Raw genomic sequence first — 12,155 nt, 5'->3', positions numbered from 1 at the left:
GGTCTTTTGAGGTATGGTAGCATTGTCAAGCCTTTTGTGTATTCAACAGAGTACTGTATTGGAACTGTTACTTAACTATATAAGGATTCCCAACGATAGCTTAGTTTGTGAACAATTTTTTTTTTGTCTCTTAAATTTTTGCCAGGAATAAAAATGAAATCTGGTAGTACATGGATATAGTTGAAGCCTCTTAGGAGGCTTTGGTCAGAGAATGACTTGGACCCAACCATCAGGACAGTTGGGGGGAGGGAGGTATTTCATCATAAAAGCTTGGGTTTCTCAATAGTGTTTTGCCATCTTTTAGCAAACTATAGCAAGAACTCATTTCATGTGTCCTTAATTGAACCAATTTAATCTCTTGATCTAGGGGCCAGAGTATGCTATGGGAAGCTAGACACCTTTTTCTCTGTATCCAATGGGACTGTAATTACCAAACCTCTCCGACTGTAGCACACCCACTCGCCATGTCATGAAACATACTGAGCAAGCATAGCCTTAGAAATCCTTGTCTCTCCTAAGCTCTGTTGGAAAAGAGACTATGGATGGAAGAATCATGCAGCAAGTGTCATGCTTCCATGGTCCTCAGACAGCACTAAATCAGGAGAGCTAAAGAGCAGGCAGTCCTGAAACTCAGGTTACATTCTGGGCCAGAAGGAAGGATCAGAACTCAGTACACTCATTCACTCATTATCAGCCCCACATTTTTTTCTGGACACAGAGACATATATTTAAATGCAAGTGTAATCATTTATTGAACAGGAAAAAGAAGAAATTCAAGGAGAATAGTCATGGGTGTGCCAAAGAGAAATTTAAAGAAAGTCTTTGATTCTTGATGAGTTGTCCTAGGTAACATGCTGGAGAAACCAGGATTGCACTTCTCTGTGAGACACGATGAAAGGCAGATCTCAGAAACTTGTCACAGGATGCTGTATGGATAGTAAGGGATGATTCTGGAGTCCTGGTGAGAATTCTCCACTAAACACTGTGTAAGCCAGGAAGAAAGAATACAGAAACTCATTAAGTACTTCTTCGATTGGCTTCTGGACAGAGAGACATTCTATCATATAGAAAAAAAGGGCATGGAACAATGGATCATTCCTTGCAATCTAACTGGAATTAATTGCCAGAACAGGGATGAAAGTCAGAATAAATGACCATAATGGAATCTGAGGCTTATTTCCACAACCTTTGTCATAAGAAGCTCTGAAGAAGGTTAGGTAAATTGTGGAATAATGATAAAAGCCTTGGCTACATTAAAGACTTCACACATTATATGAGTGAAGTCTTGGACTAGATGAGAAGGGAGGGCCAGAGGAATCTGCTCTCCAGACTGGTTGAGAAGTGGTGATAAGTTACATCTACTCCCAGGTAAGAAGCCAAGGTTGTACGGAGTTCAGATTAAGATGTTATTATCTGGAGTGGGATGGAGGGGGACCACAGACACTGAAGAGCAGCTATATCACAGCCGGCTATTCTGTTTGTTAATGTCATTGAACCCATTGCTGAGCCTGTTTCACACAAGCATACATCAACTATGTAAAACTCACATCCTTGTTTTCTTGCCTAAGTGATTGGGTCACTTTACTTCAAAGCTCAAAGTAGAACTAGCTCACAAATCCAGATAATTCAAAGCCAATTTTCAAGCTTTCCTCAAAGATTCCTTATCAAACTATTTTTTTGTCATTTGGGCACACAACGCTAATACTTATGGAAGGGCCTCTCCATGACCAACAACCCCCCTCCTTGCTCTCATTGGATATTGCCCACCTGGAGGCTCAGGCCATTCTTCATTCTCGGGCCTGGAGGCAGCGATCTGTAGTGTGAGAACAAGAGCATGTTCAGGTACCAGGTCCACTTTATTTCCACCAGAGAAAGAATAGGACTCTCCAGTGCTCAACAAATGACTGGTAGCCAACTGGGTTTGTTTCCTCTATTATAAAATATTCAGGATGAGAAAAATAAATGAATCCTGACTTACTGGTTTTGGTGAAGTCAATGATATTCTCTCTAATGATTCCATGCTCCTCACAAAGTTTTACAAACTTTTCTTTGATATCTGAATTCAAATCTGGTTCTCGGCCTGTGAGAAGAGCAACAGTGAGTGTAGCATCTGCATCGTGTGCATTGACCACAGCCTGAATGAGGGGACAAAGACTCCCCCATAAGGATGGGAAAATGGTTGGCAACATGATTGACAGGCATGGGTATGATCTATTCTGGATTTGGCATCCATAGAATATACTTCTGTCTCACTGAGAGATTTCAGAGTGCTTCCATCACTATGCTCGAGGGATGATGGAGGTGAGCATCAATCTTAAGGTTGTGAGAAAGAGGCTGAACCAAGCTGGGAAGACCATATTAAAGCTAAAGGTTCTTCTTTTCCCACTCCAAGATCAGTGTCTGTGTGAAAATACTTTACCATAGAGCGACATCAGCTGGAAGGTTTCCCCATTCATTTCATTAATGAGATGAAACATAATATAATTATCATAGTCTGTCTTAAGTACTGTAAATTTTTTGAATCCATCATCTGTGGAGGAAATGGGACACGGCTCAGAAATTCTTTGTTCTGCAGGAAATGATGGATACCCTTTAATTGTTCTACCCAAAACACAAAATCTTTAAAATACATATCCTGGAAGAGATTGGTGAAGTGTCTGAGCCTTTCTGTGTTTAGCTTTCTGAACTTCAAGATGTAACTCTTAAGAAAAGGAACTCTGAGAGGTCCAGACCACTAGTGAACAGTAAGCCACAGGAGCACCACTCTCTCATCCTCTCCTAGGCTTCCCTACCTCCCTCAGCAACTTCAAGCAACATGTTTCTATCTTACATAAGTTTGTAGTTTGTTGTATCAAATTATCTGCTGCTACACCCTGAGCACTGGGCAACAGTGCTAGCCAACAGGCAATATCAAATAGATTCCTTCTCCCCCTACTTAAGCCTCTTGCCAACCACAGGGTGTTAGCTATTAGATGGCGCTCACTTGACTAGTAGGTGCAATTTTCCTGTGTTCAGACTCCAGCAACACACACACACACAGAGACACACACACTAAAGATATTAAGGATTACTAATCATCTTGTGGATAGATATATAGACATTTTATATACTCACATGTCACAGAATATTCACCAGCCTTTTCTGTTTTGTCAGCAACCAAAAATATTTCGGAGCACTCTTCATCTATACTGTAAAACAGAGTGAGCTGGTTCGTAAGGGATTTTGAACTGGCTGGCTTCTTGCCCCACTACACTATACATATCTCCAGTTTCTGATTCCATTTAACTTTTGACTATTTTTGTAAAATTAGCAAAAGGATTTTATTTACATTATTTCCTTTATATCTGATGCTTTAGCAATCACAAATTTGCCTATTATTTTGAAAAAAGAAAACGACAATCACTTCTCATCCTTAGAACAACTGCACTACTTTCTAGTTTCAGCAGTCCGTACTTCAGGCATTGGTGTAGATTATCAGCCAGATTTCCACCATCTGCCTCAAATTAGCACTCTGTAATATAGCCTTTACTGCAGGAAAACGCAAGTAGAAAGGGGTGGATTTCTTTAGCTAACAACTTGTAATAAAAACTTAATTCATAATCACATAATCTTAACTTGTGATATACTGTCTCATTAATGTGGTTTCAGAAGTGTCTCTGATCTTCCCTATAGAACTCCTAGTGAATTAATTCCTGTCACCAATTCTTGTCTCTGACTTTTGAAAAACAACTGGTTATGAGATCTTGTTTCAGTGTCACATGGAGCATTCTAGTTTTAGATACAGACTCAGTATGTGTGTACACATCTCTTCCCCCTATCTGAGTGTTTGTAGGTGAGAGACCATACCAGGTTTTCCTTTCCTGTTTGTCAGCTAGGAGCATCTCACTTACACAGTATGGAATTTAAAACCTAAGGAATTCTCCAAGACATGAATGTGCTCCACAAAAAGTCTCATGATGCCATGTTCTTCTATCTTTGCTCTTTTGTCAGAGGCCAGGATAATAGTATACCACTCCCCATTAATCTGTAATAGATAAGCAAATGGTTAAGGGAGAAGAAGCAGGGATACCACATGCATGTTTCCACCTGAAATCCAGCCTATGGGTTAGGGCCTGAGCATACACAGGGGTAGATCTCATGCCAGTTGTCACAATACTTACCATGCTGTCCCTACCTCTCAGTGAGAACAGAGGTCCTCAAACATTTTTAGATCTAAGTAGCTGGTCTTACTTCAAGGTCTGGAGCCATTCATTTGTCTAATAGATTGGGGCACCATACCCATCCCCTCAAAGGACCCACTTGGATCAAAGAGTTCCCCAAAGCACATTCTGAGTCAGAAGTTACAATTCACTGATCATACCTTTTCTACATTAAAGTTCCTTCCCATAGAACTAGCTTCTTCTGCATGGACACAGACTAGGATCAGTCCCAAACACAGCAGCAGCAGCTTCATTTTGGTAGGGAGTAGAATTGTCTGTCTGTCAGGACCACGACTTTCTGGTGATGGTGCCTACACTCCACTCCCCAGCTCCTTTGCTTGTCTTTATATACTCTCTGGGTTCAGTGGATTTTTTTTTTCTTCGCGTATGGGTCTGCTCTACCTCTGTCAGGCTTTGTGGAATGTTTTCTCATTTATTGATTAGAGGCCAAGGATTGTTCCTGCCCTTTTCAAACTTGGCTATTTCATCACCTATGGATTGATTTAGTAGTCTTACATTTCTCAAAACATATTCCCAAGAAAACACTGGGTATTCAAGGGAACTTCAATCTGGAACTAGATGCACATCTGGATTTGGCTTGGAATCAGAAAGCCAGTTTTGGAGGGGGTAGGGACTGAACTGGAAGGTCAAGTATGCATAGAATCTTTACTTTTAGACGAGTATGGAAGATGTTGAGTTATTCAATTTTTGCAAAAGATTCATTCATATTTCATGTGTATGAGCATTGGTTTTGCATGTGTACCTGAGTACCATACACAGGCCTGGTGCAGTGGAAGTCAGAAGAGGGACTCAGATTCTTTGAAACTTGGTTTTGCTGAGGACACAGGTTCAATTACCCGCAGTCACCTAGCATCCCAAAACTGACTCTATCTTCAGTAACAGGAAACCATATACTTTCTTTTGATCCCTGTTGCCTCCTGTACACAAGTGGTGCGTATAAACTCATTCAGGCATGTACACATAAAAATAGTAAATCATAATTTAAACAACAATTATCAGGAAAAATCTTTTAAGGCTAAGGTGATAGCCTCCAAAAAGGCTTCAACCTTTGTACAGATAGCATTGACCTCAGAATCCAAACTGTTTTCAGTAGCCAGGTTGCATCAATTGTTTACCTTTGAGAACGTTGGACTTCAACTGACAAGACATGATCTCATCATTAATGAAAAATAAAAGTATTGTTCAAAGTCATATTTGCTGATGGAGGTCCAAGTAGAAATCATACCAAAAATCATGTTTCCAAAGACATACAGTTACAATGGGAACATATTTTGTATCAGTAGACATTTCATTTACCCTGAACTAGAAACATAAACTAGTGTTTGATGTGGGGAAATAAAGAATTCAAGAAGGAAGCAAGTACTCCATATGCTTTATTTCAACTTTGCATCAGCTTTATATGGTATGTACTATTTTATTCTCCTTAACATACTATTAGATAAGACTCAGAAAGATTAAGTGTGTATAAGGTCATATAGTAAGTCAATGTGAGAACTTAGATTTAAACCCAAGACTCTCTAACTCAGGAGCCTTTGTTCTTATTGAACCCACTACACAGGTCAGGATGTTTTTACCATTAAGGGGGATGCTTAAATAGTGGATAGAGGAATAAACAGTGCTGTAGAGCTCCAGACATTTTGGACTGGCAGGTACAAGCAAAGAACCTGCACATGGGTTTCTTTAAAATATGGAGGAGTTGGTGTGGTCCGAGACTGAATGAGGCATGACAACTGTCTCTATCTTGGTCTACAAGCATTTGGTGGATGCTCTTCTAGGGGATTATCACATTCTTCCCTCCTCTTCCTCCTCCTTTCCTCCTCCTTTTCCTCATCCTTCTCCTCTTCCTACACTCTTTCTTTTTTGGTTGATTATGGTGTCTGCACACATGTGCACATGCTTCTGCCTTTGCTCGTATATGCAGAAGTCAGCACAGGACACCAGTCGTCTCCCTCTATCTCTTTTTACTTCATCCCCTTGGAACAGGTTCTCCCTCTGAATCTGGGAATTACTGAGTTTCAGATAGGCTGGCTGGCCACTAAGTCCCAGCAATCCTCCATTCTCCACCATCTACCCAGTGCTAGGGTTAAAAGCAGCCATGGCCAGCTTTTCAATGTGAGCTCTGAGCTGGACTTTAGCTTACACTGAGGGTCTGAATGGTCTTAGATCTGTGGTAATCCTCCTGCTCCAGCTTCCTGAACTCGGGGATTATGGGTTGTAGCACCTCATCTGGCTATGGACTATTGCTTTTCTAGTAATGAACTAGAAGTGGCTTCTTTTTTTTTTTATTAGGTATTTTCCTCGTTTACATTTTCAATGCTATCCCAAAGATCCCCCATACCCACCCCCCCAATCCCCTAACCACCCACTCCCCCCTTTTGGCCCTGGCGTTCCCCTGTACTGGGGCATATAAAGTTTGCAAGTCCAATGGGCCTCTCTTTGCAGTGATGGCCGACTAGGCCATCTTTTGATACATATGCAGCTAAAGACAAGAGCTCCCGGGTACTGGTTAGATCATATTGTTGTTCCACCTACAGGGTTGCAGTTCCCTTTAGCTCCTTGGGTAATTTCTCTAGCTCCTCCATTGGGGGCCCTGTGGTCCATTCAATAGCTGACTGTGATCATCCACTTCTGTGTTTGCTAGGCCCTGGCATAGTCTCACAAGAGACAGCTATATCTGGGTCCTTTCAGCAAAATCTTGCTAGTTGTATGCAATGGTGTCAGCATTTGGAAGCTGATTATGGGATGGATCCCTGCATATGGCAATCACTAGATGGTCTATCCTTTCGTCACAGCTCCAAATTTTGTCTCTGTAACTCCTTCCATGGGTGTTTTGTTCCCATTTCTAAGAAAGGGTAAAGTATCCACACTTTGGTCTTCGTTCTTCTTGAATTTCATGCGTTTGGCAAGTTGTATCTTATATCTTGAGTATCCTAAGTTTCTGGGCTAATATCCACTTATCAGTGAGTACATATTGTGTGAGTTCCTTTGTGATTGGGTTACTTGACTCAGGATGATACCCTCCAGATCCATCCATTTGCCTAGGAATTTCATAAATTCATTTTTTTAATAGCTGAGTAGTATTCCATTGTGTAAATGTACCACATTTTCTGTATCCATTCCTCTGTTGGGGGGCATCTGGGTTCTTTCCAGCTTCTGGCTATTATAAACAAGCCTGCTATGAACATAGTGGAGCATGTGTTCTTCTTACCGGTTGGGACATCTTCTGGATATATGCCCAGGAGAGGTATTGCGGGATCCTCCGGTAGTACTATGTCCAATTTTCTGAGGAACCGCCAGACTGATTTCCAGAGTGGTTGTACAAGCTTGCAATCCCACCAACAATGGAGGAGTGTTCCCCTTTCTCCACATCCTCGCCAGCATCTGCTGTCACCTGAGTTTTTGATCTTAGCCATTCTGACTGGAGTGAAGTGGAATCTCAGTGTTGTTTTGATTTGCATTTCCCTGATGATTAAGGATGTTGAACATTTTTTCAGGTGCTTCTCTGCCATTCGGTATTCCTCAGGTGAGAATTCTTTGTTCAGCTCTGAGCCCCATTTTTTTTCCATTTTTATTAGGTATTTAGCTCATTTACATTTCCAATGCTATACCAACAGTCCCCCATACCCACCCACCCCCACTCCCCCTTTTTGGCCCTGGCGTTCCCCTGTACTGGGGCATATAAAGTTTGCATGTCCAATGGGCCTCTCTTTCCAGTGATGGCCGACTAGGCCATCTTTTGATACATAGGCAGCTAGAGTCAAGAGCTCCGTGGTACTGGTTAGTTCCTAATGTTCCACCTATAGGGTTGCAGATCCCTTTACTGAGCCCCATTTTTTAATGGGGTTATTTGATTTTCTGGAGTCCACCTTCTTGAGTTCTTTATATATATTGGATATTAGTCCCCTATCCAATATCAAAGTAAATGGTGGGAAGCTGGAACCAATCCCACTAAAATCAGGGACTAGACAAGGCTGTCCACTCTCGCCCTACCTATTCAACATTGTACTTGAAGTCCTAGCCAGAGCAATTAGACGACAAAAGGAGATCAAGGGGATATAAATTGGAAAGGAAGAAGTCAAAATATCACTTTTTGCAGATAATATGATAGTATATATTAAGTGACCCTAAAAATTCCACCAGAGAACTCCTAAGCCTGATAAACAGCTTCAGTGAAGTAGCTGGATATAAAATTAACTCAAACAAGTCAATGGCCTTTCTGTACACACAGGATAAACAGGCTGAGAAAGAAATTAGGGAAACAAAACCCTTCTCAATAGTCACAAATAATATAAAATACCTTGGCGTGACTCTAACTAAGGAAGTGAAAGATCTGTATGATAAGAACTTCAAGTCTCTAAAGAAAGAAATTAAAGAAGATCTCAGAAGATGGAAAGATCTCCCATGCTCATGGATTGGCAGGATCAACATTGTAAAAATGGCTATCTTGCCAAAAGCAATCTACAGATTCAATGCAATCCCCATCAAAATTCCAACTCAATTCTTCAACAAATTAGAAAGGGCAATCGGCAGATTCATCTGGAATAACTAAAAACCGAGGATAGCAAAAACTCTTCTCAAGGATAAAAGAACCTCTGGTGGAATCACCATGCCGGACCTAAAACTGTACTACAGAGCAATTGTGATAAAAACTGCATGGTACTGGTATAGTGACAGACAAGTAGACCAATGGAACAGAATTGAAGACCCAGAGATGAACCCACACACCTATGGTCACTTGATCTTTGACAAGGGAGCTAAAACCATCCAGTGGAAAAAAGACAGCATTTTCAACAAGTAGTGCTGGCACAACTGGCGGTTATCATGTAGAAGAATGCGAATTGATCCATTTCTATCTCCTTGTACTAAGGTCAAATCTAAGTGGATTAAGGAACTCCACATAAAACCAGAGACACTGAAACTTATAGAGGAGAAAGTAGGGAAAAGCCTCGAAGATATGGGTACAGGGGAAAAATTCTTGAATAGAACAGCAATGGCTTGTGCTGTAAGATGGAGAATCGATAAATGGGACCTCATAAAATTGCAAAGCTTCTGCAAAGCAAAAGACACCGTCAATAAGACAAAAAGGCCACCAACAGATTAGAAGTTGCTTCTACAGCAAAAAGCAACAATGAGTCCCTTCTACTCCTGACTTCAGCTCAGGCACCTTCCCTTTCACTAAGCATGTTAACACTCCTTAGCATGTGTAGACTGTTCATGTGACTGAAAAGCTGAAGCAGTCAAGAATTGACTAGACAAAATCTGTGGGTAAGGAGTTTCCAAGTAACTAACAACCTAGTTGTAACTAGCTAGCATTTCTGAAACTAACTCATAGGAAAATGATTTAATCACCTTGACCTGTGTCTCACCCTCAACTAATCGAACAAATCATTCATTCAGAAAGCCTGTGGACACATTCAAGCCACTTATATGATGCCAGGGTATATTTGGGGACAAGAAGAACATCTATGAAAAGCAGGCTTATTTGATTCATGTCCCAGAGAGGTAATATTCTGTAGTCTCTCTGGCAGCCAGAGTGAGAGCACATACTGCTGACCATGGCTCAACATCAGTTCTGAAACACCTGCTGTGTCAGTGTCAGAGTGTGACCCCAGCAAGCCCCAGCCTTGAGCTGGCTGAACAAGTATCTGACACTGGAGTTACATGTCTTGCTTTGCTACAATTATACCTTCCTGTCAGACAACTGAGAACTGCCCACCTGCTGAGCTGCTGAAGAGCCTACTTTGCAACTCAATCTAACTGAAACTAGCAACAGAACCCAGCCTAAACAAAGGCATAGGTCCTTGGGTTTTCCCATATATATTCAGTGCCATACATTAAAGATTGAGCCTTGATCAGAGAACTTTGTCTTGGCTTATTTCTCTCACTGTACTTCCAATCCACCACAAGTTTTCCTTTCAGGTGCCTGGTAACCTGTGGCTCATGTCAGTACAGTTGGCTTATTTCTCTCACTGTACTTCCAATCCACCACAAGTTTTCCTTTCAGGTGCCTGGTAACCTGTGGCTCATGTCAGTACAGTTGGCGCCTGAACAAGGAACCTGCATACAGAAAGACCGAACGAGGGACACAGTCTTATTGGGGCTGCACAGAAAATGGAAGATGGTATCCTGCATGGTAAGCAACATACAGCATTAATGTTAGTGCTATAAGTATTATCTTTTGAAGGCTGTTGACTGCAAGGCTGCAAAAAGGATGCAGGCTAGACTGAGTAAGAGTTGTCCCAACACTGATATCAGTTAGGGGTTGGCAGTGGAAAATGTGACTGGAAATGTCTAAACAGACATTTGTCCACAGTCAAAAATTGCCTCAGGAAAGAGGAGTAGGGCTTAAAATAATAAAATAAAATGAAATGAAATGAAATGAAACAAAACAAAATAAAATAATCTAAAATAAAAAGAATACAGTATAAACACAAAAAAGGAAATGACATGAGAAAGACAGAGAGAGAGAGAGAGAGAGAGAGAGAGAGAGAGAAGGAAAATGGATTTTAGAGCTCTCCAAGGGACAGAAGGACATCAAGAGATGTCCTGCTTTCTGGTCCCTACAGTAGACATCCTTAGTTCTGGTTACATCAAGTTTTCTACCATCTCTGTATTGTCTGTGTTTGGTGCACCAATCTGTCCATGTGTCAACTCATGTCTGTTTTTGTTTCATTGCCTGAATGACTGTTGTTCTATGTTTCATGTTCAAAAGAAAAACATGGTTAAAACTTCATCTGCTGGCAATCCATCCTTGATTCAGTCTCAGTTGCACAGTGGTGGCTGATTTAAGTTGCCCAGCATCCTTACCCAGGAGTCAAGTGCAGCAGGAGAGGCCCTGTTGAAAACCTGGTTTTTAGAGGGGCCAGCTGTGTCTTACTTCTAAGGCAAATAAGCTGATAGGTTTTTTTGATTTTTTTGTTTTGTTTTGTTTTGTTTTTGTTTTTATTTTCAAAAAAAACTCTGCAATTGTGATTATTGGGTTCAGCAAATGACAAAGTGCTTTTTCCCTTGAAATTATACCTAGGAAAGCAAAAATTCTTTGATTGGTATAAATTTATAAGATTCATGTAGCTGCTTCATTTGGTTTCTGATTGGTCTTAATGGTATAAATATACTCTGCATGTCTTGGTCATAGAGTATTGGCTTATAAGTTATTGGGTATGATTTAAAAAGTGTAACACTGGTAACAAGAAAGTTAGCTTAGAACTGGTAACTCAGGGTTGTAGTCATTTTAAACAACATGTGGCATGAACCAGCCCAGGAAAACCGGCCTCTAAAGATACTTCTAAATTGGGATAATATTTTACGTAATTCTTATCCAAGAAACTAGACATGTAAGAGATAAGATTTAAAACCATGTCTCTTCAAAGAATATTAAAGGTTGAACTGCCATGCATTCATGTATAAGATTGGTAGCCAGAGTTAGTAACATGAATGTAATCCTTTTAGTATTGATTTTAAAGAGAATGGTTTGCTTAAAATTGGGTTTTGCTTTCCAAAATATATGGTTATGCTCTAATATTGAAAAGAGTCTTTAAAATTATGGTTAAAATTGCCAGTGATCCATTGACTATAGGTTGCACACTGATTTCAAGCTCAGGATTCTTAACTCACCCATATTTTGTAATTAGGATGATTGCAAGAGTAATAAAAGTTAAAAACAGCTGTGCCCAGTATGGACCTGCTGCCCCTTTTACACAGCTTTATTGGATACAGTGGCAGAAACAAATTTAACTCCCCAAGATTGGAAAGGAGATCTCAGTGAGAATTTATTTGGTATCAAACAGGCTCCTGATTAACATTTTCAGGATTTTGTGGATACTTTACTAAAAACAGCTAGCAGAATGCCTGGAGATTCTCAAGCAGGGATTCCTTTCTTTTCTTTTCTTTTCTTTTTTTTTCCATCACAATTTGCTTATGAGAATGCTAATGCAG

The 12,155-nt window shown here is 40.5% G+C and overlaps 1 protein-coding gene across 2 annotated transcripts; it reads right to left on the bottom strand.

Moving 5' to 3' along the window:
• Window positions 1-727: 727 nt before the first annotated feature.
• Window positions 728-4,521, bottom strand: Mup6 (major urinary protein 6). Of its 2 annotated transcripts, NM_001081285.2 has the most exons (7): window positions 4,361-4,521; window positions 3,891-4,024; window positions 3,115-3,188; window positions 2,420-2,530; window positions 1,979-2,080; window positions 1,768-1,813; window positions 728-982 (listed from the first exon to the last, which is right to left on the bottom strand). In NM_001081285.2, exons 1-6 carry the CDS (start codon window positions 4,451-4,453, stop codon window positions 1,788-1,790), a joined length of 540 nt encoding a protein of 179 aa, NP_001074754.1. In that variant the 5' UTR covers window positions 4,454-4,521; the 3' UTR covers window positions 728-982; window positions 1,768-1,787. The 2 variants fall into 2 exon arrangements, with proteins under 2 accessions (NP_001074754.1, XP_011248383.1); XM_011250081.2 differs by lacking the exons at window positions 728-982; window positions 1,768-1,813 and having other exon boundaries at window positions 1,857-2,080.
• Window positions 4,522-12,155: the final 7,634 nt, after the last annotated feature.

This window comes from Mus musculus, chromosome 4 (assembly GCF_000001635.26).
Source record: "Mus musculus strain C57BL/6J chromosome 4, GRCm38.p6 C57BL/6J".
Taxonomy (NCBI): Eukaryota; Metazoa; Chordata; class Mammalia; order Rodentia; family Muridae; genus Mus; species Mus musculus.
Note: the sequence above shows the minus strand (reverse complement) of the source record. Positions and strands in the feature narration are given on the sequence as shown.

What these genes read in the sequence shown, in the direction of transcription:
- Mup6 (XM_011250081.2), bottom strand. Translation starts at nt 4,453, where the DNA reads ATGAAGCTGCTGCTGCTGTGTTTGGGACTGATCCTAGTCTGTGTCCAT. An exon ending in GGAACTTTAATGTAGAAAAG is followed by an intron (nt 4,025 to 4,360) that starts GTATGATCAGTG and finishes TATCTATTACAG; the next exon opens with ATTAATGGGGAGTGGTATAC. An exon ending in TGGTGAATATTCTGTGACAT is followed by an intron (nt 2,531 to 3,114) that starts GTGAGTATATAA and finishes TTTCCTCCACAG; the next exon opens with ATGATGGATTCAAAAAATTT.